Below are 27,235 nucleotides of genomic sequence, written 5' to 3'. Positions count from 1 at the left end.
TCTGAGTACTTCCACTTCTACTAAAGTACAAGATCTGAGTACTTCTACTAAAGTACAAGATCTGAGTACTTCTGCTAAAGTACAAGATCTGAGTACTTCTACTCGAGTACAAGATCTGAGTACTTTTACTTATCTGAGTACTTCTACTTTTACTCAAGTACAAGATCTGAATACTTCTACTTTTACTCAAGTACAAGATCTGAGTACTTCTACTTTTACTCAAGTACAACATCTGAGTACTATACTTTTATTAAGTACAAGATCTGAGTACTTCCACTTCTACTAAAGTACAAGATCTGAGTACTTCTACTAAAGTACAAGATCTGAGTACTTCTACTAAAGTACAAGATCTGAGTACTTCTGCTAAAGTACAAGATCTGAGTACTTCTACTCGAGTACAAGATCTGAGTACTTTTACTTATCTGAGTACTTCTACTTTTACTCAAGTACAAGATCTGAATACTTCTACTTTTACTCAAGTACAAGACCAGAGTACTTCTACTAAAGTACAAGATCTGAGTACTTCTACTTTTACTCTAGCACAATATCTATACTTATACCACCTCCGTTTATAGCCTATGAAAAAAACTATTAGAAAACGAAGGCTAAAGCTAACGTTAGCAGATAGTGACAATGTATGCTAGCTAGCTAGCTCAACGATTCCTTAAATGATATTGCGACAGAAAAACTTTTCAGTTCACATCACGCTCGCTCCGCCGCTCGCCCAGTTATACCTTTGCTCTTATGCAATTTGTGCATTCTAAATAGCCCGTCCCCCAGCCAATCGGGATAGGAACAAAAGTCTCCTTATCTACGAACCATTACTCCTGGTGACCCCTCTCTTTATGTACAGTACAATGCGTTTCACACTAACAGAAATGAGGATTCTTTGAAAGAGCTTCTGACTAAAGGATCTCACCACCAGACTCCATGTTACCTGCTTTTCCATCAGGAAAGATTTCAACCTGTGGGAGAAGTGTTGAAAGGGATTACCCAGGTGTCTGTGAAGCACTATGACTAGGTTTAAAATCCTGTGCTGTTTGCTGCTCACGTATCACCTCAATGATGGAAAGAAAATTAAAGGACACAAAGGTGAGTGATAAGTTACGTATAAATTATCCAAAAAAGTGTGATCAAAGACATTAATTGAAAACCAAAATAATATGACTCCCAAAAAGCCACGTCATACTGTCAGTTCACATCAAATCATGTAATCAATATCACCCACTCTGGTGACAGTTTTGGAACAGGAGTGGCAAAATACAGTTCAAAGGTATGGCCTTTATACTCCTTTAACATATTAAATATCATACTATCTTTTCTGAAACAATATGATGCTGATATCATTGGAATGTATGCATTTTTCTAGTTCTATCTTGTCTTATTGTTAATTTGAATACTATCGATTCTAAATACATTAATTACCTGACTGACTATAACTGATAACATTATCTGACAAAACTCAAAAACAAGACGGAGCCTTTCTCTCCTTGTATTCTCACATCTCTTTCTTGTAAGATTGTAAAACACTGATTTTGTTTTGTGTAAAAGAGTACTGTTTTGGTATCAGGCCAAAGCCAACTGGCAATTCTCCAGTCTAAAAATAAATCAAATGGAAAGGCCAAGGACAAATGTGTGATGCCATTCATGTTTTCAAGGAATGGTGAATGAACTGTTACACAACTTGACACTGTTTTGTAGTTGCTGTAAATAAAGAGGATGCAATAAGCCAACAGTCAAGACGTGTTGCTGGGTTTTAGCACTTTTCTAAAATAATGTTTTGTTTTTTTATTCAATCTGATTCAACATTTGCTTCCACTATGTAAATATAATGTCCCCAAAGTTTTCTTCCAACGATTTGTTTCGGTGAATGAACACATGCAAGAGGATAACGTTGAATTAAGAGGAAAGTTTTCATAGCACAGTGCATGCAAACAAACAACACTGTGCATTTGTTGTTTTTCCAACTTGTTTGTTTGTTTGTTTGTTTGTAGCCTTTATTTAACCAGGTGAAGCCCCTTGAGATCAAAAGATCTCTTTTTCAAGGGTGACCTGCAGGACATTAGTTACACATATAACATAAAAACAACAGAACAACAATAAGGATGACATACAACATAAGGTACAGGGTACAGTTTACAAAACTCTATTTACAGTGACAGGTACCATGAGTATCAAACAGCATGTCACCCAGCTGAGTTTTAAAATGATGCAGGGGAACCAAAGTGCTCAGTTTTAAACCGGTTTGCAGACTGTTCCAATTTAGTGGAGCTGCACATCTAAAAGCTTTCTTCCCTAAGACAGTCCTAGCACTTGGCACATTTAATAAAACAACATCATGAGATCTCAACTTAATGGCAGAAACCATATTAAAAATAATTACAGTGAGAGTAGTAATACAAATGCCACTTCAATCTCATTAGTATGCAGAAAAAGTGACAGGTCGCCCCGCCCCTTTTCGACCGGAAGTCCCGCCTTATTTGACCGGAAGTCCCGCCTTTTTATTTTTATTTTGAAACCGGAAGTCCCGCCTCGTTCGACCGGAAGTCCCGCCTCGTTCGACCGGATGTCCCGCCCCCGCTTCCGGCGGATGTCCCGCCCCCGCTTCCGGTTTTCAAAATAAAATAAAAAATAAATTAAAATTAAAAAAATGAGAAAAATAAAATGCCGTTGTTTTCAATCAATTAATATGCCTAGGATATATGTCCCGCCTCCTTACCACTTCCTGTGTGGTTAATCCTGTATACAGTATCGAATGTAACTTACAAATACTTCCAAATAACATGAAATTAATCAAAAGTAAGGCATCTTAAAAACATATATTTAAACCTCTCTGTTTTTGCAAACAGGACATGACAGGACATGAGGGGAGAGAACATATGGTGGAGGAGGGGGAACACACACACACACACACACACACTTTCCCCGCCCCTCACCCTCTCCCTCTGTCTAAATAAAAAGCCATCGTCTTTAGTCACTCTTAAATATTTTTCAAGTCGAGAGAAAATGGCCAAGAGACGTCTTGATATGAATTTAATCAGCGAGACACCGGTGACAACTTACAGCCATCCGTTGGGTGCTCCAAATCAAAGTAAAGCATATAAAAAACAGATATTTTAAAAAGTCAGCCTTTTTGCTAGAGGATAAGGGAGGGGGAAAACCCCAAACCTCCTATGGAGAAGTCATAAACCCACTATGGAGACAAACATGTTGTAAACAGAGGGAGGTAGGTAGGTAATATACTTAAATATATATATATAGAAAGTCAGAGAATATTTATCAGAGGATAAACCATATACATTTGTACAAGTCGACACTGGTGCATTTTGTAAGAAAACAGAGTTTTCGTACTCAGATCGCTGCAACAATTTCAAGCAGATCTATGTGATATGCAGTCGCTGTCCGAATATAATGATGGTTTTAATTATTTATTAACAGTCATAAATGTATTTAGAAAAACCTGTGCTCAAACATTAAAGAAAAAGAAGGGTAAGGTTACCAAAGCTTTTTGATACAGTTTTTAACACACAGCGAGATCCCTAAAAAGTTACAAACAGCTGAGGGGAAAGAATTCTTTAATAAAGTTTTTCAAAACTTGTTGAAGAAAAAACGGTATACAATATTATATATATATATATATATATATATAACCGCCATTGACATAAAGGCATGTATGGTAGAAAGATTTAACCGTACGCTGAAAACTAAAATGTGGAGGTATTTTACAGCTAAAAACACTCCTAGACCTATGATAGTGTTTTTTATGTATGACAACTTTACAACTGGTAGAAAGTTAAGTACTTTTTCTGAGCAGATTTTCTTTAAGACTGTGACTCTTAACACACCAACCCCCCGAGAGCCAGACATACTCATCCCCTTTTCAACGTATTTTGTTTTTGTCTTTCTCGCTTTTTTTCCATTATATTTTTGAAAAAACTACATAGTGATTGCTAGCAAAAATACAACATGCAACTAATACATTATACAATATTACGACTTTTGGCGATACCTTTTTTTTTTTTTTTTGTAGGACTTCAAGATATGTTGCATGTCATGCATAAACACGGTGTCATCTTTCTTGAAACTGACGTGCTGTCCGTTTTACAAACAAGTTATGTTTATGCTTCTTCATCCTCTGAATGTTCCTCCCCGTCCCTCTTCACAATAACAATCAAGGTGGATCTGTGAAATGAAACACCTCTTCCCAAAGCGTGACTACCCTATTGAGGGCATGCAGTAGGGGCAGTAGGGCAGTAGGGTCTAAATCGATGGGCCAGATATACTAACATGCAGAACGTACGGTATGTTTGCAAAAGACTAACCATTTATCCAGTTCAAGCTGTCTTTAAGATGTGACATAGCGCTCTGACTATTTCCCGTAAAATCGTGACAAACTATTACTTGTTCTTACATTTGACCTCTTGCTGCTTGGTTGAAAATGATAGATGAAAAAGAACTTTTTTAAAAAGAGTCAAACCACAAATGTTTTAAGATTGTTACAAAATGTAAAAAATAAAAAAGGTCTGGAGACAAAATTAATTCAGGTGACTCTGGCTTTATTAGGACAACAAACATATAATACAAATGGGTTAGGGGTTAAATATAACCATAGTGGACTTAATAATCTAACAAAATACTTTTATCTGAATACATTTGTTCTTTTTAAGAGCACTTTTTGAAATTATTTATTTATTATTTCAGTGGAACAATCCAGTGTTTGTTAACATTAACGCTTTCTTCTCTTTTTCTTGTGTTACCAAGATACTTTGAGATACACCCTGATGTACACAACACTTAACAAAGGGTATAATATGAAGTAGTTGGTAAGGAAGGGGTTTTTCTTTAAGGGTGCAAAACTTTTAGAACAGGGTAAAATATTCATTAATTTGTATTGAATTGAGTTTTCTTTTTTTGATTTTCAACATACTATATGACTTTTACATATTTCTGACGTACTATACTTTTTTTTTTTGACTTTTTTCTGTAGAATCTTGACAAAACTATTACTTGTTCAATGCAGTGACTTTTTTCTTTAAGTACAATAAAAATGGGAAACTACTATGCAAAACGCTCTGTATATATTGATCATAATGTAGTCCTTACCCGTTTAATAAGTGTGATGATGGGGACGATTGAAAACAGAATGAGTAGTGACCCCCGTGTAAGCAGAATGGCTGAAGTTTGTAAACTAGAAGACATTTTGGATATCGTTCGTTCTGGCAGTACTATTCCGGGTCATTGGGAAATGATTGTAAACGAAACATTTAAAGTGGTCCTGGAATCTTCATTTTCCGAAACATTCTGTAACATTATCTCAGAAATGAAACAAACATCAACAGTGTATCATGTGCTCTCATTGTATGCTCTGTTTGTAGATGTAATGCATCTTTGCGTCGAAAACAGCATAGACGTGAATATTTTGACTGAAGTGAAAAAACTCCATCACGATATCTCCAGTAATATGGGGAATTCTAAGCTGGAGACTGTCCTGGGGATGCTACAATCAGTATAACTATTGATTTTGCGTGTGAAAAAATAAAAAAAGTGGTTTTTTACATCTAAAAACTGTTGTCATCATTTTAGCAAGGGGAGCGTGTCTGATACATGTGTATTACAGTCCTTCTTGTTGTGTTTTTCAGTGTTTTCTGTGTGTCTGTACACACAAAGCACGCGTCATTATCTACTTTTCAGCTTTTATATACAAAGTGTATCTTTCAGTAACTTTACCAGAGAATTTAAGCATAAATCTGTCAAATGTTCAAAACAGCCTTGTTTCACTGAAATACCCTCAAAATGACAAACTGCCATTATTACGAAATCTCCTCAAACAGAGTACTTTCTACAGATGAAGCCTTCCCACTCAATGCAATATGTCCCACCCACTCAGCAAATCATATAAAACTAAGGACGACCGTTAAAAACTAGCCATGGATCTGAGAAAAACCAAGTCTGATGTAGCCTGCCCTTATTATCACCAGGATAATGGATATGGGCTTAATGACTGGATGTTACAAAGTAGGGGAGAGGATGTCCCCGAAGAAGAGCTCTCATCTATATCATATCCATGTAAGGTTTTTAGGACAAAAGAGGACCATGATAACATGACATATGAAGAATATCTTTCTTTAAAAGATGGTATTATAGATAACCTTTATAGAAACAGTATATCTCATACCACTCGCCAAGATCGCAAACGACAATTAGCAGAAAAGAATAGAAAAAGTAAAGAAAAACGAAGAAAAAGCAACATGAAAAGGAGAAGAAAAATTAAAAGCAAACGCAGAATGCGAATGAAAAGAAAAGGGAGGACGGAAAACTAAAAAGACAAAAAGAAGGAAGGTGAAAAGAAAAAGAAACAAAGTGAAGAAATTTAAACTAGAGGATGGTGTTGTAGAGCCATTACCGGATCATAATAATCTTATAGATCATCTCCCGCTAACCGACTGCTGCGAATGTGTTGAACAAATACCAAAAGCAATGGCAGAACTTTGCTTCAGTATAATGAGAGAAAAAGCGCGATACTGTGGAATTGTCAAAAAATAGAGCATACAATGAAAGCACATGATACACTATAAATGTTTCGTTTACAATACTATTACTATATATGAAAGCAAAAAAAATAAAACACATTTTCATTGTGTAATGGTTGTTTAATTGAAAAAACACAACATTCAACACAATTCATAGAAAACATATTACATTTTACCAAGTTAATGTCGTAGTGCATACAAGGTAATAGACTTAACGATTTGCACTGCTGCTTCTCTCCGCGGTTCAATGACAGTGATCGGTATGTCGTTCAATTCACACAGTCCAAGTAGATGTTTAGGGGTCTCTTGGAAGTATACGAAAGCATTTTTTATATCAGATAAATGCATTAACATCACATGTAAATTCTCTATCCTTTCACCCGCAACGATTATAATCTGCTTTGCTTCTTCTTCGGTTTCTCCATTATTAGCTCTGAATGTAATCCTTTCTGGGGCTTCTTGTGCTTCTTGTGGTCTGTTGAATACCTGGCGTAGGATTTGTTTAGCTGTAAGGACAGGTACCATATAATTGTCTTCAAAAGCTTTGTCTATGTCGTCACACGTTTTGGCGTATCCTTCGCTGTAATGACAACCGACACTAGAATAGAGATCCTCCAACAGTCTTTTAATACATATTCTGGCACTTTCGCCAATTTGGGCAATTCCACAGTATCGCGCTTTTTCTCTCATTATACTGAAGCAAAGTTCTGCCATTGCTTTTGGTATTTGTTCAACACATTCGCAGCAGTCGGTTAGCGGGAGATGATCTATAAGATTATTATGATCCGGTAATGGCTCTACAACACCATCCTCTAGTTTAAATTTCTTCACTTTGTTTCTTTTTCTTTTCACCTTCCTTCTTTTTGTCTTTTTAGTTTTCCGTCCTCCCTTTTCTTTTCATTCGCATTCTGCGTTTGCTTTTAATTTTTCTTCTCCTTTTCATGTTGCTTTTTCTTCGTTTTTCTTTACTTTTTCTATTCTTTTCTGCTAATTGTCGTTTGCGATCTTGGCGAGTGGTATGAGATATACTGTTTCTATAAAGGTTATCTATAATACCATCTTTTAAAGAAAGATATTCTTCATATGTCATGTTATCATGGTCCTCTTTTGTCCTAAAAACCTTACATGGATATGATATAGATGAGAGCTCTTCTTCGGGGACATCCTCTCCCCTACTTTGTAACATCCAGTCATTAAGCCCATATCCATTATCCTGGTGATAATAAGGGCAGGCTACATCAGACTTGGTTTTTCTCAGATCCATGGCTAGTTTTTAACGGTCGTCCTTAGTTTTATATGATTTGCTGAGTGGGTGGGACATATTGCGTTGAGTGGGAAGGCTTCATCTGTAGAAAGTACTCTGTTTGAGGAGATTTCGTAATAATGGCAGTTTGTCATTTTGAGGGTATTTCAGTGAAACAAGGCTGTTTTGAACATTTGACAGATTTATGCTTAAATTCTCTGGTGAAGTTACTGAAAGATACACTTTGTATATAAAAGCTGAAAAGTAGATAATGACGCGTGCTTTGTGTGTACAGACACACAGAAAACACTGAAAAACACAACAAGAAGGACTGTAATACACATGTATCAGACACGCTCCCCTTGCTAAAATGATGACAACAGTTTTTAGATGTAAAAAACCACTTTTTATTTTTTCACACGCAAAATCAATAGTTATACTGATTGTAACATCCCCAGGACAGTCTCCAGCTTAGAATTCCCCATATTACTGGAGATATCGTGATGGAGTTTTTTCACTTCAGTCAAAATATTCACATCTATGCTGTTTTCGACGCAAAGATGCATTACATCTACAAACAGAGCATACAATGAGAGCACATGATACACTGTTGATGTTTGTTTCATTTCTGAGATAATGTTACAGAATGTTTCGGAAAATGAAGATTCCAGGACCACTTTAAATGTTTCGTTTACAATCATTTCCCAATGACCCGGAATAGTACTGCCAGAACGAACGATATCCAAAATGTCTTCTAGTTTACAAACTTCAGCCATTCTGCTTACACGGGGGTCACTACTCATTCTGTTTTCAATCGTCCCCATCATCACACTTATTAAACGGGTAAGGACTACATTATGATCAATATATACAGAGCGTTTTGCATAGTAGTTTCCCATTTTTATTTTACTTAAAGAAAAAAGTCACTGCATTGAACAAGTCCCTGGCTTCTTCTCCACCCGACTGCTGTTTGTTAGTCTTCTTCTTCTTCTCCATCCAACTCTGTATGGATATTTCAAGTCTCTCCTTGAGGCATCTGCATTTTACAAGCTTGTGCAGAAAGGCTTCCGAAGCGCGTCCTATCCTCAGTTTATCCTCGCAAATGCCTTTTTCAATAAGACTCTGGTCAATCACTGCAATGAAGTCGGCGAGCCAAAGTCTTTTCATTAACGCTTTGTAATTGTTTCTGAAGAAGAAATCGGGCATGTCATTCCGACAATCGTGTTGCCTCTGGTCGGGGTTACTGCGTCGGCATTCTTTGCAGATTTCTTTTCTGTACCGATACATCACCATCTCCAGAATATAAAACAATTCCGATTTCACTGTGTCCCTAAACCGAGACTTCTTGACCCGAGGAGTAGCATCAGCAGCAGTAGTACTGCAAGATTCGGGTTTCCCACATGGTGGTGTCGCTGGTGGACTCTGTTCCTGACTGCAACTCGCGGGGGGAGTCTTGGCTTTTCTCTGCTCCATGGCTAGTTTACAACGATCGTCTTAGTGAGGTCCTTCGTTTTAGAAGATTTGCTGAGTGGAGGGTGGGGCTCATTGCGTTGAATGGGGGAGTCAATTATAGAATTGAGAGTTTTTAGAAAAAAAGTTCTTTAAGCGTTGTAGCTTTTTCATCTCATCTCCAGCAATAGGTGAAATTTAAGAATAAGTAATAGTTTGTCATGATTTTACGGAAAAAGTATAGTTTATCAGAAATATGGAAAAGTCATTGTGTACAAATAGTATGTTGAAAATCAAAAAAGAAAACTCAATTCAATACAATTTAATGAATATTTTACCCTGTTCTAAAGTTTTACACCCTTAAAGAAAAACCCCTTCCTTACCAAGTACTTCATATTATACCCTTTTGTTAAGTGTTGCGTACATCAGGGTGTATCTCAAAGTATCTTGGTAACATAAAATAACTAAAATATGTAAGTTTATCAGAAAAAAAAACCCATTGTTTAACTGAACAAGTGTTGCATACATCAAAGTGTGTCTAAAAGTATCTTAGTAACACAAGAAAAGAGAAAAAAAGCCTTGATGTCAACAAAACTGTATTTTTCCACTGAAATAGCGTTAAAATAAAAAAAGTGCCTTTAAAGAAAATGTATTCAGACAAAGTATTTTATTTTCAAAAAAAAAAAAAAAATAAGTTTAAGGTTTTGCATACATAAAAAGTGTATCTTACAGTTCCTTTGTGATAGAATTACACACAAATCTGCCAAGTGTCAGGGAAAATTGTTAAAATCACAAACTTACCTTTTAGAGAAACAGTCTTTAAGAAAAAATCTAATCAGACTGTACTTCATTTTCTAGTTTTAAGGTTTTGCATCCCTCAAAGTGTGTCTAAAAGTATCTTGGCAAGAGAAAAAAGCCAAAATCTGCCTTTAAAAGAATCCGAATTCCTTATAAAGTACTTTATATTCACCCAGTTTCAGTTTTCAGACACCAAACTGTATCTAAAAGTATCTTGGTAACACAAGAAAAAGAGTAAGTGTAATTTCTTCGGTAATGTTACAGAATGTTTCTGAAAAATGAAGATTCCGGGACCACTTTAAATGTTTCGTTTACAATACTATTACATATAGAGGAGAGCTCTTCTTCGGGAACATCCTCTCCCCTACTTTGTACCATCCAGTCATTAAGCCCATATCCATTATCCTGGTGATAATAAGGGTAGGCTACATCAGACTTGGTTTTTCTCAGATCCATGGCTAGTTTTCAACGGTCGTCTTGATGGGGTCCTTCGTTTTAGATGATTTGCTGAGTGGGGTGGGACTTATTGCGTTGAGTGGGGGGAGTCAGTGTAGAGTTGAGAGTTTTTTAGAAAAAAGTTCTTTAAGCGTTGTAGCTTTTTCATCTCATCTCCAGCAATAGGTCATCATTTAAGAACAAGTAATAGTTTTGTCAAGATTCTACAGAAAAAAGTCAAAAAAAAAAAGTATAGTACGTCAGAAATATGTAAAAGTCATATAGTATGTTGAAAATCAAAAAAAGAAAACTCAATTCAATACAAATTAATGAATATTTTACCCTGTTCTAAAAGTTTTGCACCCTTAAAGAAAAACCCCTTCCTTACCAACTACTTCATATTATACCCTTTGTTAAGTGTTGTGTACATCAGGGTGTATCTCAAAGTATCTTGGTAACATAAAATAACTAAAATATGTAAGTTTATCAGAAAAGAAAAAACCTTGTTTTATCTGAACAAGTGTTGCATACACCAAAGTGTGTTTAAAAGTATCTTAGTAACACAAGAAAAAGAGAAGAAAGCGTTAATGTTAACAAACACTGGATTGTTCCACTGAAATAATAAATAAATAATTTCAAAAAGTGCTCTTAAAAAGAACAAATTTATTCAGATAAAAGTATTTTGTTAGATTATTAAGTCCACTATGGTTATATTTAACCCCTAACCCATTTGTATTATATGTTTGTTGTCCTAATAAAGCCAGAGTCACCTGAATTAATTTTGTCTCCAGACCTTTTTTATTTTTTACATTTTGTAACAATCTTAAAACATTTGTGGTTTGACTCTTTTTAAAAAAGTTCTTTTTCATCTATCATTTTCAACCAAGCAGCAAGAGGTCAAATGTAAGAACAAGTAATAGTTTGTCACGATTTTACGGGAAATAGTCAGAGCGCTATGTCACATCTTAAAGACAGCTTGAACTGGATAAATGGTTAGTCTTTTGCAAACATACCGTACATTCTGCATGTTAGTATATCTGGCCCATCGATTTAGACCCTACTGCCCTACTGCCTCTACTGCATGCCCTCAATAGGGTAGTCACGCTTTGGGAAGAGGTGTTTCATTTCACAGATCCACCTTGATTGTTATTGTGAAGAGGGACGGGGAGGAACATTCAGAGGATGAAAAAGCATAAACATAACTTGTTTGTAAAACGGACAGCACGTCAGTTTCAAGAAAGATGACACCGTGTTTATGCATGACATGCAACATATCTTGAAGTCCTACAAAAAAAAAAAAGAAAGGTACAAGTATATTGTGTTGAAAATATCGCCAAAAGTCGTAATATTGTATAATGTATTAGTTGCATGTTGTATTTTTGCTAGCAATCACTATGTAGTTTTTTCAAAAATATAATGGAAAAAAAGCGAGAAAGACAAAAACAAAATACGTTGAAAAGGGGATGAGTATGTCTGGCTCTCGGGGGGTTGGTGTGTTAAGAGTCACAGTCTTAAAGAAAATCTGCTCAGAAAAAGTACTTAACTTTCTACCAGTTGTAAAGTTGTCATACATAAAAAACACTATCATAGGTCTAGGAGTGTTTTTAGCTGTAAAATACCTCCACATTTTAGTTTTCAGCGTACGGTTAAATCTTTCTACCATACATGCCTTTATGTCAATGGCGGTTATATATATATATATATATATATATATATATATATAATATTGTATACCGTTTTTTCTTCAACAAGTTTTGAAACACTTTTTAGGGATCTCGCTGTGTGTTAAAAACTGTATCAAAAAGCTTTGGTAACCTTACCCTTCTTTTTCTTTAATGTTTGAGCACAGGTTTTTCTAAATACATTTATGACTGTTAATAAATAATTAAAACCATCATTATATTCGGACAGCGACTGCATATCACAGATCTGCTTGAAATTGTTGCAGCGGTCTGAGTACGAAAACTCTGTTTTCTTACAAAATGCACCAGTGTCGACTTGTACAAATGTATATGGTTTATCCTCTGATAAATATTCTCTGACTTTCTATATATATATATTTAAGTATATTACCTACCTACCTCCCTCTGTTTACAACATGTTTGTCTCCATAGGGGGTTTATGACTTCTCCATAGGGGGTTTGGGGTTTTCCCCCTCCCTTATCCTCTAGCAAAAAGGCTGACTTTTTAAAATATCTGTTTTTTATATGCTTTACTTTGATTTGGAGCACCCAACGGATGGCTGTAAGTTGTCACCGGTGTCTCGCTGATTAAATTCATATCAAGACGTCTCTTGGCCATTTTCTCTCGACTTGAAAAATATTTAAGAGTGACTAAAGACGATGGCTTTTTATTTAGACAGAGGGAGAGGGGCGGGGAAAGTGTGTGTGTGTGTGTGTGTGTGTGTTCCCCCTCCTCCACCATATGTTCTCTCCCCTCATGTCCTGTCATGTCCTGTTTGCAAAAACAGAGAGGTTTAAATATATGTTTTTAAGATGCCTTACTTTTGATTAATTTCATGTTATTTGCAAGTATTTGTAAGTTACATTCGATACTGTATACAGGATTAACCACACAGGAAGTGGTAAGGAGGCGGGACATATATCCTAGGCATATTAATTGATTGAAAACAACGGCATTTTATTTTTCTCATTTTTTTAATTTTAATTTATTTTTATTTTGAAAACCGGAAGCGGGGGCGGGACATCCGCCGGAAGCGGGGGCGGGACATCCGGTCGAACGAGGCGGGACTTCCGGTCGAACGAGGCGGGACTTCCGGTTTCAAAATAAAATAAAAAGGCGGGACTTCCGGTCAAATAAGGCGGGACTTCCGGTCGAAAAGGGGCGGGGCGACCTGTCACTTTTTCTGCATACTAATGAGATTGAAGTGGCATTTGTATTACTACTAGTGAGATTTAAAGTACACTCTTGTGCTCTCTTACCGAGTCAGACCATATTTAATTGCTCTCTATGTTCTTATGAATAAACAGTCGTAAAAGTAAAGAGACACACCAAGGAACACGTGGGATTTAACGAGCAGAGGGGTAAATGATGGCATGATAATTAGTTTTCATTACTTTCACTGTCGAAATGTTTTCATATCAGCAACCAGAGCTCATCAGATGGAAACTGTATCACTGAGCGTTTAGGCACCTGGCTTTCTAACATTAAAACGATAGAATAATAAATATACTCGACAAGAATCAATGACGAAGCTTAAAGGAGTGGTAGTGATAGATTACCTTTGGAGAAGGATCTATAAAGCTTGTGAGTGACTGTGGGCTGTGGTTTTAAACATGTTAAGGGGGGAGGATTTATATAAGCAAATTACGACAAGAGTCTGGCATAGATTCACATGAAGGGAGTTTTTGTGAAGTATTATCTGTGTGTATTTGCCAAAGAGGTCTGCATGGCGGGAAACACAGACCGTTATTTAGCCTGTACTCCCAGTGGGCCTCAACAGGAAGTGTATTCCCTTTAGCTCTCAAATAATTAAATGAATGAATGATACAAAAAAACTCCCCTGCTCTTGATTGGACTTATAATCTGAATTGCCACGTTATTTGTAATCATTCACCTCAGAGTAAACACATGCAGTACCTCAGTATGATCCGATATGCAAAGTAACCACGAAGAAAAAACAGATGACCCCTCTGCTGTTGGATTTCCCAGGAGCAGTGAACACCGAGCAGAGCATAGTCCTGGCGCTGAAAGAGTCCTACGTCACCAGCTCAATCTTTAGGATGTTTTTAGAAGGTGAGGACAACTGCACACTGGACCCTCTGCAGCTGCACACTCTCACCTCCTGTGGCTTCAACAGCAGTAATCCCCTCATCATCATCACTCACGGGTGGTCGGTAAGGTCAACCTTTCTTCCACTTCACTGACTTGAGCCACTGCTTACAAAACATGGAACTCAGGCCAGAGTGGAGGAATTGCTGCTGGCATAGTTTCAGATGTTAATGTTCACATAAATCCACGACATCAATGTGAAGGAAACATTTATAACTCCTTTAAAGCACTTTGAATTGCCTTGTGTTGAAAAGTACTATATAAATAAAGTTGCCTTTCAAACTGACATCATTTAAGTTACACATCATAACTTTATAGGTCCCCTATTATACTCTTTTTCATCAATATATTATAGTTCTCAGTGATATACAAAACATGTTTCTTGCGTTTGGCCCCGTTTCAAAAGTGATTCTCTGTTACTTTCGATGAAAATAAGGAGCCACTCCCCACGCCCCTCTGGGAGATATTTGGTCAAAAATAACACAATAGGCGCTTTCCCCGTACTTTTCCCTTTTAGTTCCGATAGTTCCTGGGATTTTGCGTTCACACCAAAAAGAGAGAACTTAGTTCATGAGAACTTTTTCCCCCTTAGGCGCATTCACACCGCAGTACTTTTCCCACAAAGGTTCATGAGAACTTAGTTCATGAGAACTCTTTAGTTCTCATGAACTAAGTACAGATCGTGTTCACACCGGAATAAGTCCCTGGGGGAGGATTAGGCAAATTAAGCCGCTGACGTCACTTCTTCTTCTTCTGCTTTGGGTTTACTGGCAGGCCGCAAACCACTTCACGGCGTATACTGCCGCCCAAAGTCCCCGGCCGAAGTCCCCGGAGTTGGGGACTGGCTCCAGTAGAAGCTGCTGGGACTCCCAGCAGCTTCTACTGAAGCCTTCCGAGTAAATCGTCAGAACGCCGACACCTCCTCATCTCCACCGCTCCCATGTTTTATTTTGAGTTGCCATAAGTTAGTCTCTCTGCGTTTCTGCGCTGGGCTAATGATAATAATGCTAATGCGAGGATAATAAAATGGCGGCTTCACAAAACATTTTGGGAGTTTTACGGGGCGTGGTTTGCAATCTGCCCAGCCAATCAGACATAGGAACCTTTTTCTCCCACGAAAGTCCCTGCTCTCTAGCAGGGACTGAAAAGGGGGTAAAAAGGTTCTCATGAACTAATTTTAGTACCGGCTCTTTTTGGTGTGAACTCGACAAAAGAGTTCTCATGAACTAAGTTCTCATGAACCTTTGTGGGAAAAGTACTGCGGTGTGAATGCGCCTAGTGTCAGTCCCTGCCAGAGAGCAGGTACTTTTCTGGGGAGAAAAAAGTTCCAATTTCTGATTGGCTGGGCGAAAGCGGCTAAGAGGCGTTTTCACACCAAGTACTTTTCCCAGGAATAGTTCCCGGAACTTAATTCCCCAGAACTCTTTAATTCCTGAACTATCTAGTAGATCGCGTTCACACCGGAATAAATCCATAAGGGAGGATTAGGCAAATGAAGCCGCTGACGTCACTTCTTCTTCTTCTGCTTTGGGTTTACTGGCAGGCCGCAAACAACTTCACGACGTATACTGCCACCCGAAGTCCCGGAGTCCGGCTTCGGTTGGCAGTAAATCGCCACCCAAAGTCCCGGGTGGCAGTAAATCGCCACCCGAAGTCCCGGGTAAATCAACAGAAGCGCCAACACCTCCTCATCACTCCACCGCTCCCACGTTTTATTTTGTGTTGCCATAAGTTAGTCCCTCTCCGTTGGTGCGCTGGGCTAATGCTAATAATGCTAATGCGAGCAAATAAAATGGCTTTTTTGCGGGGCATGGTTGGCAATTCTCCCTGCCAATCATAAATTGGAAGCTTTTCCTCCCCAGGAAAGTACCACCTCTCTAGCAGGGACTGAAAAGGGGTGGAAAGGTTCCCGATAAAAAGTTCTAGTTCCAGATCTTTTTGGTGTGAACACAAGATCCCAGGAACTATCGGAACTATTCCTGGGAAAAGTACTCCGGTGTGAAAGCTCCAAATTGTGCTCTAGGAGGAGATTCAGGTGATAAGGTTGGGCGGCGGAGAGGTTGTTACCTTGGTTGGTTATATCTTACACAGGCTCCGCCCTCTACTGGACTCTATGGGTACTACTCTAAATCACGCTATGCGAACATTCACCTACTGAGATACATAAACGTAGCCGGCCAATCGAGGCGAGCCTACCTGAATATGCGCGCAGGCCCACAGTATATAAAGTGGCCACGCCTCCTGAATGTCATCCTTTTCTCTTCAGCGAGCAGGATAAACAAGTGAGCAAATAACGTGAAAGAAATTAGAAAGAAAGTTACCTGTCATGGATTCCCCGGCCCTGTCCTACATGCCCTGGCTTAATCGCGCTTTTATTTCGAGTGTTTGGGGCCTGACCACGCCACGGACAGCGTGAACCATTCCCCGTCCTGCAATGCCTGCCGAATGATCCCACGGCTCAGGCGCCAGCACCGTCTGAAGCACTTCTCTCCACAATTCCACACTTCCATATCAATGTGTACTTGTAAAAGCGCCTGTGCAATGATCATCAGATCAAGGGGTGAAACCCGCCGCTGCTGCGTTTGTAAAGCTGTTGTGTCCTTGGGCAAGACACTTCACCTGAACTTGCTCCTGTGGGTATTGTCCACAGTGACCATTGCATGTATAAAAAAATATGTGTAATGTGTATCTGTAAAGCGCTTTGAGCACTGGAAAAAGCGCTATAATAAATGCAAGGAATTATTATTATAATTAATGGTAACCGTGCTAATTCCCCACTCGCCGCTCCAGTTGTAACTCCAGTAAAGGAAGCAGCTAGTGGGCACACGCATGCAGTGGCGACTGGTCATTAGGGCACAGCCCCACCTAGTGTCAGCAGAAAGTATTAAAAATAATGATTACAAAAAAATGCAAAAAAATAAATTTCAAAATATATTAAATATATTTTAAGATCATGTTTAATCATCTGATTCGTCTGTACATTGCTGTTTTAGTCTGTGTTCTTCTAATTAGTGTCTACAGTGTGTGCCTATTGAGCTGTTTAGAGCCATGTGGGACAAAACCTGATCCTGCCCCTCCCTCTTACTGTCTATGTCAATGGTGACTGCAAAAACTACACTGCGCATGCTCAGAATATTTTCCTATTTAATGTGTGTGGCAAACAAATAATGACCAGAGGGGCATAGAGCTGCCATCCCCACCATACGTCATCTCACATCATTCAGAGCTGATTGGCTGTAAGTACGTGTGCCGCGAAAAGTGTGGTGTGTGAAGAGGAGACGAAGGAGCTGCAGTGACGCGTCCTAAAACCCGGAAGTAAACTGCGCATGGCTTCCCTCGACAAAAAAGCAATGAGATTTCTCCATGGGATTTTAGAAAATAGCTCCAAATAAGATCTGTGGGAAACAAACCTGTTAGATAAATGCACGTTTTGTTCAGCCGGATAATATCCACATGTCTACCCTACCTTTATAATTTTAGAATCATAAATCTGTTGATTAGATTAGATTTATGAAGGACTTTTGAAACTACAAGTAAGGAGGACTTTTACAAAAAAGTAATAGAGATTTTTGTCCAGAAGGATAGGCAAATGGACTTAATCTTCAAGTAAAGGTAAGACTGCAATTTTCTTGAAAATGGGATCTTAGAGAGGACAATTTAAATGATAAAATTACATTTTTTGGGTATCCTTCTGTTGAACTGTCTGTTTAAAATTAATGCCAGTGCCTCACCAGCCATGAACCTCACTGCAGAAGCTTATAGACATCTACGTTTGTTGTGCCCCACCACTTTTGTACATATAAAAACGCCACTGCACGCATGTGAGGGTGATAAACCGCAGGGAACGCTTTCAAAGCGCTATGCGGGTGCAGGGACATTATAGCCGGCGTGTTATTGTTAGGAGACACCGTATGAAGGTAGATATGGTGCAAAAATGTGAGAGCGTGTAAAACTTGATGTGAGCACTTGCAGAAAAAAAATCTGAGTTTGTGTGCTTATTTACACTTGTATAAAATATCCACGTAACTGTGAACCAAATGTACACTTGTATAAAATACCCACGTAACTGTAAACCAAATTTACACTTGTAAAAAATATCCACGTAACTGTGAACCAAATTCACAGAAGAAAAAAAAAAGTTTTGTAGCTTGTAGAAAAAAATGAAACTTAGAGATGAAATGTTCACTTGCAGAAAAATACATATTTTTTAAATATATTTTCCATTACAACTGCAACTTTATTTATTACAACCTCTCAAATCAGTCATTACAACTTGACGAATCTGCTCTGTGGCAGTATAAATCGACGAATCTGCGGTCTTGACTTTTGCTACACTTCTTGCGATAAATGTGTCGCAAAAGTAATTTTCACCTGTAGATGTGGGGGGGGGGAGGGGTGTTGGAGCGAAGGGGCGGAGCTATCAGAACAACGAGGCTTGGGTCAGTCACAGTCACAGTCAGGTCGAACCGGATGACTGCAGGGCTAACTGTTCGTGTCGCTACCAGTCCGCTGACATGGCGCGTCAATCAACGGTAAGTTGTGCCCATTACTTGCCCAGTATTACTTTGAATATTATTATTGTGATTGAGGATTAAATCCGCTTTGAAGACCACCGTTTTATATCGTGCAGTTTAGCGGCGAAATAACGTCAGTCAGCCAGCTAACGCTAGCTTTGTTGAGTTTATGCTAGCTAAATAAGTAGTGGTTGTAGTCTATACAGCAGTCATTCATATATTATAGCCTACTGCTTTGGCACTAACGGTTGATAACCGTTTATGAAAATAAAACCAATTGAACTGTACTGAAATAATGACAAGTTTTATAATTGTCTTGGGCTCCTGCTGTGTTTTTAAAGCCTTTGTAAATCATCCATGCTATTTTCTATTTAGAACGAAGACTTCAGAAGTAATACTGGGCAAGTAATGGGCAAAATGTACCGTTGATGGATGCGGACTGGTAGCGACACGAACCGTTAGCCCCGCAGTCTCCAGTCACCCGAGCCTCGTCCTTCCGATAGCTCCGCCCCTTCGCTCCAACCCCCCTCCCTCCCCCACATCTACAGGTGAAAATTACTTTTGCGACACATTTATCGCAAGAAGTGTAGCAAAAGTCAAGACCGCAGATTCGTCGATTTATACTGCCACAGAGCAGATTCGTCAAGTTGTAATGACTGATTTGAGAGGTTGTAATAAATAAAGTTGCAGTTGTAATGGAAAATAGTGAACATTTCATCTCTAAGTTCATTTTTTTTCTACAAGCTACAAAACTTTTTTTCTTCTTCTGTGACTTCAAATTTGGTTCACAGTTACGTGGATATTTTTTACAAGTGTACATTTGATTCACAGTTACGTGGATATGTTATACAAGTGTACATTTGGTTCACAGTTACGTGGATATTTTAAGTGTAAATGTATGTACACAAGCTCAGATTTTTTTTCTGCAAGTGCTCACATCAGGTTTTACACGCTCTCACATGTTGCACCATATCTACCTTCATACACCGAGCCTAGCGTAAAAACTCAGATTAATGCATTTTACCGTCTGGGTGAAGGCTGCATTATGGCGGAGCGCACGCTCTCGTGAGAGCGTGCCGCGGTGCATTAAAAATATATTGAATGTAATTATTTAGAGGTTAAACAATAGCAGGATCGATAAATAAAAATGAACTCGATAAATTGCCATTTACATGATGTGACTAGCAGTTTGAAAGGATGTACTTGAATTATTATTATATATTATTATCATTATGTCAGGGGTCTAAAATGGTCATACAACGGTGCCGACAATATTATCGTTTATCGCAATAATTTCTGGGAAAATGTATCCAACAAAATTAATTATCGCGAGAGGCCTATACATGAAACACACACACAAACAAATCTACAGACTTACTCCAAACTGCCAAATATATTAATTAACACACTCTCACTCTCATATACTCTTTGACTCTATTTAGGCCTAGTAGAACAATAAGCAGCAGACTTTTACTTTTTATCATTTCTACTGGATCTTAGATCTGCGCATGCGCAATACGGGTTGGCAGTTGCGGCTCCAGAGTATTTTTGTTGGGTAATCTATGGTGGGGCTCAAGTCAGTATTTGCAATGTAATTACATACACGCTCCCCTTGACAGTGAAACGCCACGCGTGAGGTTTAGATTATTTCCCTGTCTCAATCCAAATTGAACTGTATGAAATAAAAAGGCACATTTGTCTTGTAGTAAATAAAAAGGGCGACCTGGAGCCAATCCTGCAATTTCCCCACAAGTGAAAGAGTTGACATGCTGAAAACCCAACCCCTGCTGGGGGGTCTGGGGGGATTCTCCCCCAGGAGATTTTTGAAATACTAACATAAAATACACATTCTGGTACTCTCTTGAGAAGAAAAATAAATACATCTATTACTACATATTTTAAAAAATGAATGCCATTTTAGTTTTTTGTTACTTTGTTCTGAAAGCTGAACCTGCTGCTCCTCACAGAGAGAAGAGGGAAAAGGCTGTGAATTACTTTACATTGTGGATAATGTAAAGTAATTCACAGCCTCTTCCCTCCTCTACCCTTATCCATAAGGGTGGAAAGCCCCCATTGTTCTGAGTGTCAAAATGAAAGACAGCCCACACACCTATCAATCATCAAACCGTGGGGTCTTATTTCATTACGTGTTGATTTCTATCAACAGGTAATATTGTATCGATGTAGCCTATATAGAGATGTACTACAGCAAAAGTATTCTCCGTCGGGACTTCCTGCAACAACACCACGCCGTTATCTTGATTCTGATTGGCCAGAAGGCATTATCAAAGATGCTCTATTGAGAAGACGATCACTACGTGACAAAAGTGTTCAAAACCGTTTCTTGTCTTCGGTATTCTTGTTTTTGGCGTGAGAATAGTTTGGGCAGCGTGAGAGCGTGAGATTGAGAGTGAAAGCGTGTGTCACACGCCAGATGCGTGAGAGTTGGCAACCCTGCATTACATTGCATTTTATCCAAAGCGACTTACAATAAGTGCATTCGACCAACAAAATACAAACTTGAAGAAAACAGAATCATATAAGTACATCAGGCTTCATAGAGCAAAAACATTTCAAGTGCTACTCAACTGGCTTTAGATAAGCCAGCCCTTTATTAGTATATAAGTGCTTTGTTAATAGTTCTATCGCTCAAACTGGAGTCGAAAGAGATGAGTTTTCAGTCTGCGCCGGAAGGTGTGTAAGCTATCTGCTGTCCTGATGTCAATGGGGAGCTCATTCCACCATTTTGGAGCCAGGATAGCAAACCCACGTGTTTTTGCTGATGGGAACTTGGGTCCTCTTCGCAGCGATGTTGCAGCGAGCCGTTTAGTTGATGCAGAGCGGAGTGCACGTGCTGGGGTGTACGGTTTAACCATATCCTGGATGTAGGAAGGGCCAGATCCATTCGCAGCATGGTACGCAAGTACCATTGTCTTGAAGTGGATTCTAGCAGTTATCGGAAGCCAGTGAAGGGAGCGGAGGAGCGGCTTGGTGTGGGTGAATTTAGGAAGGTTGAAGACCAGGCGAGCAGCTGCATTCTGGATGAGCTGCAGAGGTCGGATGGCACATGCAGGTAGACCAGCCAGGAGGGAGTTGCAGTAGTCTAGGCGTGAGATGACGAGAGCCTGGACCAGAACCTGCGTGGCTTTCTGGGTCAGCTGGGGACGTATCTTCCTGATGTTGTAAAGCATGTATCTGCAGCAGCGGGTTGTAGCAGCGATGTTTGCAGTGAAGGACAGGTTGTTATCTAGGGTCACACCCAGATTCCTTGCAGTCTGAGTCGGGGAAACAATAGAGGTGCCAATGTTGATTGTCAGGTCAAGAGTGGGACAATCTTTTCCCGGAAGGAAAAGCAGTTCAGTCTTGTCAAGGTTGAGCTTGAGGTGGTGAGCAGACATCCACTGAGAGATGTCAGCTAGACAAGCAGAGATGCGTGCGGCGACCTGGGTCTCTGAGCGGGGAAAGGACAGAATGAATTGGGTGTCGTCACGTCAGCGTACCAGTGGTATGAAAAACCATGCGGGCTAATGACAGATCCGAGCGAGTTTGTGTACAAGGAGAAGAGGAGGGGACCAAGAACAGAGCCCTGAAGGACCCCTGTAGTTAATTGACAAGGGTCGGACTCGGACCCTCTCCAAGTAACCCTGTAGGTGCGGTCTTTGAGGTATGAGGTGAGGAGGGAAAGTGCAGAGCCTGAAACTGAAAGTTCTTGGAGTGCGAAGGAGGATCTGATGATTCACCGTGTCGAATGCAGCAGACACAGGTCCAAAAGGATGATGACAGAGGAGAGGGAGGCTGCTTTAGCAGTGTGCAGTTCCTCAGTGACAGCAAGGAGGGCAGTTTCTGTGGAGTGACCTGCCTTGAAACCAGACTGGTGCGGATCCAGAAGGTTGTTCTGATGGAGATAGCAGGAGAGTTGTCTAAAGACAGCGCGTTCAAGTGTTTTAGACAGGAACGGGAGGAGAGAGACAGGCCTGTAGTTTATAACATCTGACGGGTTGAGAGTGGGTTTCTTTAAGAGAGGGTTTACTCTTGCCTCCTTGAGACTGTTTGGAAAGTGACCAGAAGTTAGAGAAGTGTTGATGAAATGGGTGAGAAACGGTAGAATATCAGGAGCGATAGTCTGAAGGAGGTTTGAAGGGATAGGGTCCAGAGGACAGGTGGTAGGACGGGCAGAGGTAATGAGGGTAAGAACCTCACTTGGAGAGAGAGGGGAAAAGGAGGTCAGTGTGTGGGTGAAAGGAGAGTCTGGTGACCCAGCGGTGAGTAGAGGTGAGTCATAAAAAGAAGAGCGAATATCATCAACCTTTTTTTCAAATGTACTTCCTGGTTCCCAAGAAGACAGAGGAATTCAAACCCATTCTGGATCTTCGCAGCCTGAATCAGCACATTGCCTGCAAAAAAATCCATATGTTAACAATAAAACAGTTATTGGAACTAGTGCAGCCGGGCGATTGGTTTACAACCATCGCCCTGAAGGACGCTTACTTTAATGTCGAAATTGCTCCAAGGCACAGAAAGTATTTGCGTCTTGCCTTCCAGGGGATAGCCTACGAGTACAACAGACTACCGTTCGGCTACTCCCTATCCCCACGCACGCTTCAGCAATTTTGCGACCATGGCATAAGGGTTTTATTTTATCTGGACGACCTCATAGTCATGGCCAGGTCCAGGGAATGGGCAATGTTTCACACAGCCCAATTGATCCTACACCTAACCAAGTTGGGTTTTGCGATCAATTGGAAGAAGAGCAGTCCCATACTTCACCAGCAGGTAGAGTATCTGGGGATGTTGCTCGATGCAGGCAGACTACGTGCCACCCTATCAGAGAGCAGACAGGCATCCCTGCTTCGGGCAGTTTGCAGACTGCGACAGGGGGCAACAGTGACAGCTTTGACCATCATGCAGACTCTGGGTCTCATGGCGGCTGCTCACTTCGTGGTACCGCTGGGGTTGCTGCATATGCGCCACCTGCAGAGGTGGTTTGCCGGCCTTCGTTTAGATCCAAAGAGGCACAAACGACGTCTGGTGACCATCCCCCCTCAGTGGAGGGCAACCTCCGATACTGGGGGTCCCCAGAGTATCTGCGGAGGGGAACTCAACTGGGGCGAGTGACCTCCTACATCACAGTGTTCACAGACGCATCCGTGACAGGATGGGGGGGAACTGCCTGAAGAATAACAAAAATAAAATAAACATTGACCTGCCTGAAGAGAGCTATAGGTGGTCTCTGGTCTCTGAGAGACTCGGCACAGCAACCTTCTAGAGCTGCGGGCGGGATATAACAGGGGGTTACGTATTGTAACCCTAGTTACATAAGCACAGGCGGGGCCCTCTACCTGGGGGCCCTGTCTTTCCTATGCCGCTCGCTGAAGAGGGTCTAGGATGACAGTCAGAAGGCGTGACCGCCTTATATACTATGGGCCTGCACGCGCGCATTCAGGTAGGCTCGCCCCGATTGGCCGGCTACGTTTATGTATCTCAGTAGGTGAATGCTCGCATAGCATGGTTGAGAGTAGTACCCATAGGGTCCAGTAGAGGGCTCCACCTGTGCTTATATACCTAGGGTTACAATACATAACCCCCCCTTATTGGCTAATGGTTACACAACCCAAAAAAATATTGACATCACAAATTGGCCAAAATCTGATCAGCTCATTTTCAGACAGGATTTTATATAAATGGATCAGGACAAGAAGAGAGGGAATCTTTTTTCCTGAAACTTTCAGAATCTCTTTACACAGAGGGGACACATTCATGTATAAAAGACATGATAAAGTGAATTTTGCATAATAGGTGACCTTTAACTTTCTTTCACACCACTGTGTGCAGGTCGTTGTGCTGGATGAGGTTTTGAACCTTACAATCAGGAGTTAAACTGTGTCTCGTTTTTCCTAAGGTGGATGGTATGATGGAGAGCTGGGTGCACAGGTTGGCCACAGCCATGAAGTCAAATCTCATGAACGTCAACGTGGTGATTACCGACTGGCTGTCCCTGGCCCACCAGCACTACCCCAAAGCTGCACAGAGCACGCGCACAGTTGGAAAAGACATAGCTCACCTGCTGCACTCACTTCAGGTCAGGGGAATGGACATGTACAGAGTAAAAATCAGATAGATTGGTGCATTTTATACTGAAGAGGCCGCTAAAGGGTATCATCCACAAAATGACCATGTTTATATGAAATATTTGCCTTTTTTTTGTTGCATGCCTCCACTGTGAAGTTAGAATACACAATAGACTCAAGATGAAGTCTCGATGAAGTCTCGATGATTTGAAGGAAATGGGGGCCACTTTTAACAACAGCAATAATATCAGTTGACAAACTATCACACAACTCGCGAAGTATAAAAATATGCTACTTTCCCAGCACATACATTTTGGCTGTTTATGCGGTAGTGATCAGACTTGAATTAGACTGCAAGCGTTGTGTAAGAGTAAGAGATGTTTCAATAAAGTTTTGGTCTTGGCAAACAGAGCCCTCATTTCCATACATTTGGTAGATTACACAGTATATCTTTAAAAAAACATTCAAGTACCAGATTTCAGATGATGAAAATTGGTCTCTTACCTGCCATAAAACCCAACAGGTACACTACCAGTTTCCATTTAAAAAGGTTCATTTGATCGGCTACAGTCTCGGAGCTCACATCTCTGGATTTGCTGGGAGCAATCTGGAGGGTTCAGAGAAGGTTGGAAGAATTACAGGTGAGTGTTTCTTATGGTAATAATTGTGCTCTCTAATCAAACCAAAACAAATTAGTAAAACTATATTGATATAATATTTTGTAAAAAGATTGAATATTGTACCTGTGCAGGTCTGGATCCAGCGGGGCCCCTGTTTGAAGGCATGTCTCCCACAGACAGACTGTCTCCTGATGACGCTGAGTTCGTGGATGCGATCCACACCTTCACCCAGGAACACCTGGGCCTCAGTGTGGGCATCAAGCAAGCTGTGGCTCATTATGACTTCTACCCCAACGGAGGAGACTTCCAGCCAGGATGTGACCTGCATAACATTTACGAGCACATAAGCCAGTACGGGCTCCTCGGTAAGATAAAGCACACACAACAACACCTTAGTAAAAGAAAATACATAAAAAATATCTGACAAAATTGAAACACTAGAGCTCTGCAAGTCGCCCCTAAAAGGCTGTGCTGTTTATTACTCCCTATCAAACCAAACTGGAAAGGTCCTGAAATATGCCTCATGGTGATGCTTTAAGATATGTGTGTCTCTTCGTAGTAAACCATTAATTTTGCAATATCTTCATTACAAAGCTAATTTCCCCACATTTTAAGAAATGTAGGTACCTTTGCAAACGTTTTTAGGTTTCAGTTAATTCAGCACACCACCCTACAAAGGTTTCTAATCTCTTTATTTAGTGTTTTCTAATGTTGTTTGCGATGTTTAAAGAGGCTCTGGTTTAGATCTCAGCTTTCTGGTGGCGTTTACAACCCTTCATCTGTGGAGAAAAAGAAACTATAGGTTACTTACGTAACCCCAAATCTCAGAGTAACATGAAGTGAGATGTCTCACTATGGGATGTGCCACATCGCGGAGCAAACAGAAGCATCAATCTCATTACGCCAATCCTGATTGGCTGGTGATCTTGACGTCAGCGTCAGGGAATTCACCCCCTATAAGTAGCTTGCGCCACGACGCATGCGTCATTCAAAATAAGCACCTCTTCTCGCTTCACCATAGCAAGGAGTGCCGTCTGGTGAGACATCTCACTTCATGTTACTCTGAGTACAGGGGTTACGTAAGTAACCTATAGTTCTCATTCATAACACTCCGTTCGATGTCTCACTATGGGAAATTGTAGCTCCCGTATTGTCAGACGAGCTTATCTCGAAAATCACCAAACCAACCAGAACTTTAACAGATAGAGCTCTGACTCAACCAGGTGCCCAGCACTGCTTGAGTCACACTGGGAGTAGAACGTCCAGACTGTTAAGAGGCGGACAAAAGTGAGCGGCGAGGACCAGCTCGCCGCTTGCACCAATGTCTTGGATGGGAGACCAGAGCCCAGGATGCAGCCAGACCCTGAGTCGAAAGAGCTTGCGGACCTGAGGGTTCCTGCGAACTCTGACTCGTATGGGCCCCAAAGCAATTGCTTCCACAAACCAGTGGGAGAGCCGTTGCTTAGTAACATGCTTGCCCTTATAAGGGTTAGCCCAGGACACAAGGGGTTGGTCATTATGACGAAGCACCCTTGATCTGTCCCTGTACGTGCGTAAAGCACGGGCTGGACACGGCAAATCCGGCCGCTGTTCCCCGGAGGAATACAGTGGCGGGGAGGATGCCTCAATGTCAAATGTGGTACCTGAACCAACCGCCTTAAGATAAAGGCAGGGTTGGGCTTCAACCACACTCTGTTTGCCCTGGGGCGAACCGAGTGCATGAAGACTGTACAGATAGCGCATGAGTGCCACTGGCTCGCTTGGCAGCTGCCAGGGTCAGCTTCAT

General features: G+C 40.4%; 1 protein-coding gene across 1 annotated transcript in view; it reads left to right on the top strand.

Annotated features, from left to right (window-relative positions):
• Positions 1 to 1,013: 1,013 nt before the first annotated feature.
• lipca (lipase, hepatic a) overlaps positions 1,014 to 27,235 on the top strand; it is a 33,086-nt gene continuing 6,864 nt past the window's right edge. Inside the window, exons 1-5 of the mRNA XM_034078522.1 lie at positions 1,014 to 1,092; positions 14,128 to 14,312; positions 24,661 to 24,840; positions 25,353 to 25,470; positions 25,581 to 25,814. Of these exons, the coding sequence (XP_033934413.1) occupies positions 1,014 to 1,092; positions 14,128 to 14,312; positions 24,661 to 24,840; positions 25,353 to 25,470; positions 25,581 to 25,814 (796 nt within the window). The remainder of the gene's footprint in view (positions 1,093 to 14,127; positions 14,313 to 24,660; positions 24,841 to 25,352; positions 25,471 to 25,580; positions 25,815 to 27,235) is intronic.

The sequence above is a fragment of the Pseudochaenichthys georgianus genome, chromosome 3, assembly GCF_902827115.2.
Source record: "Pseudochaenichthys georgianus chromosome 3, fPseGeo1.2, whole genome shotgun sequence".
NCBI classification, from domain to species: domain Eukaryota; kingdom Metazoa; phylum Chordata; class Actinopteri; order Perciformes; family Channichthyidae; genus Pseudochaenichthys; species Pseudochaenichthys georgianus.
Note: the sequence above shows the minus strand (reverse complement) of the source record. Positions and strands in the feature narration are given on the sequence as shown.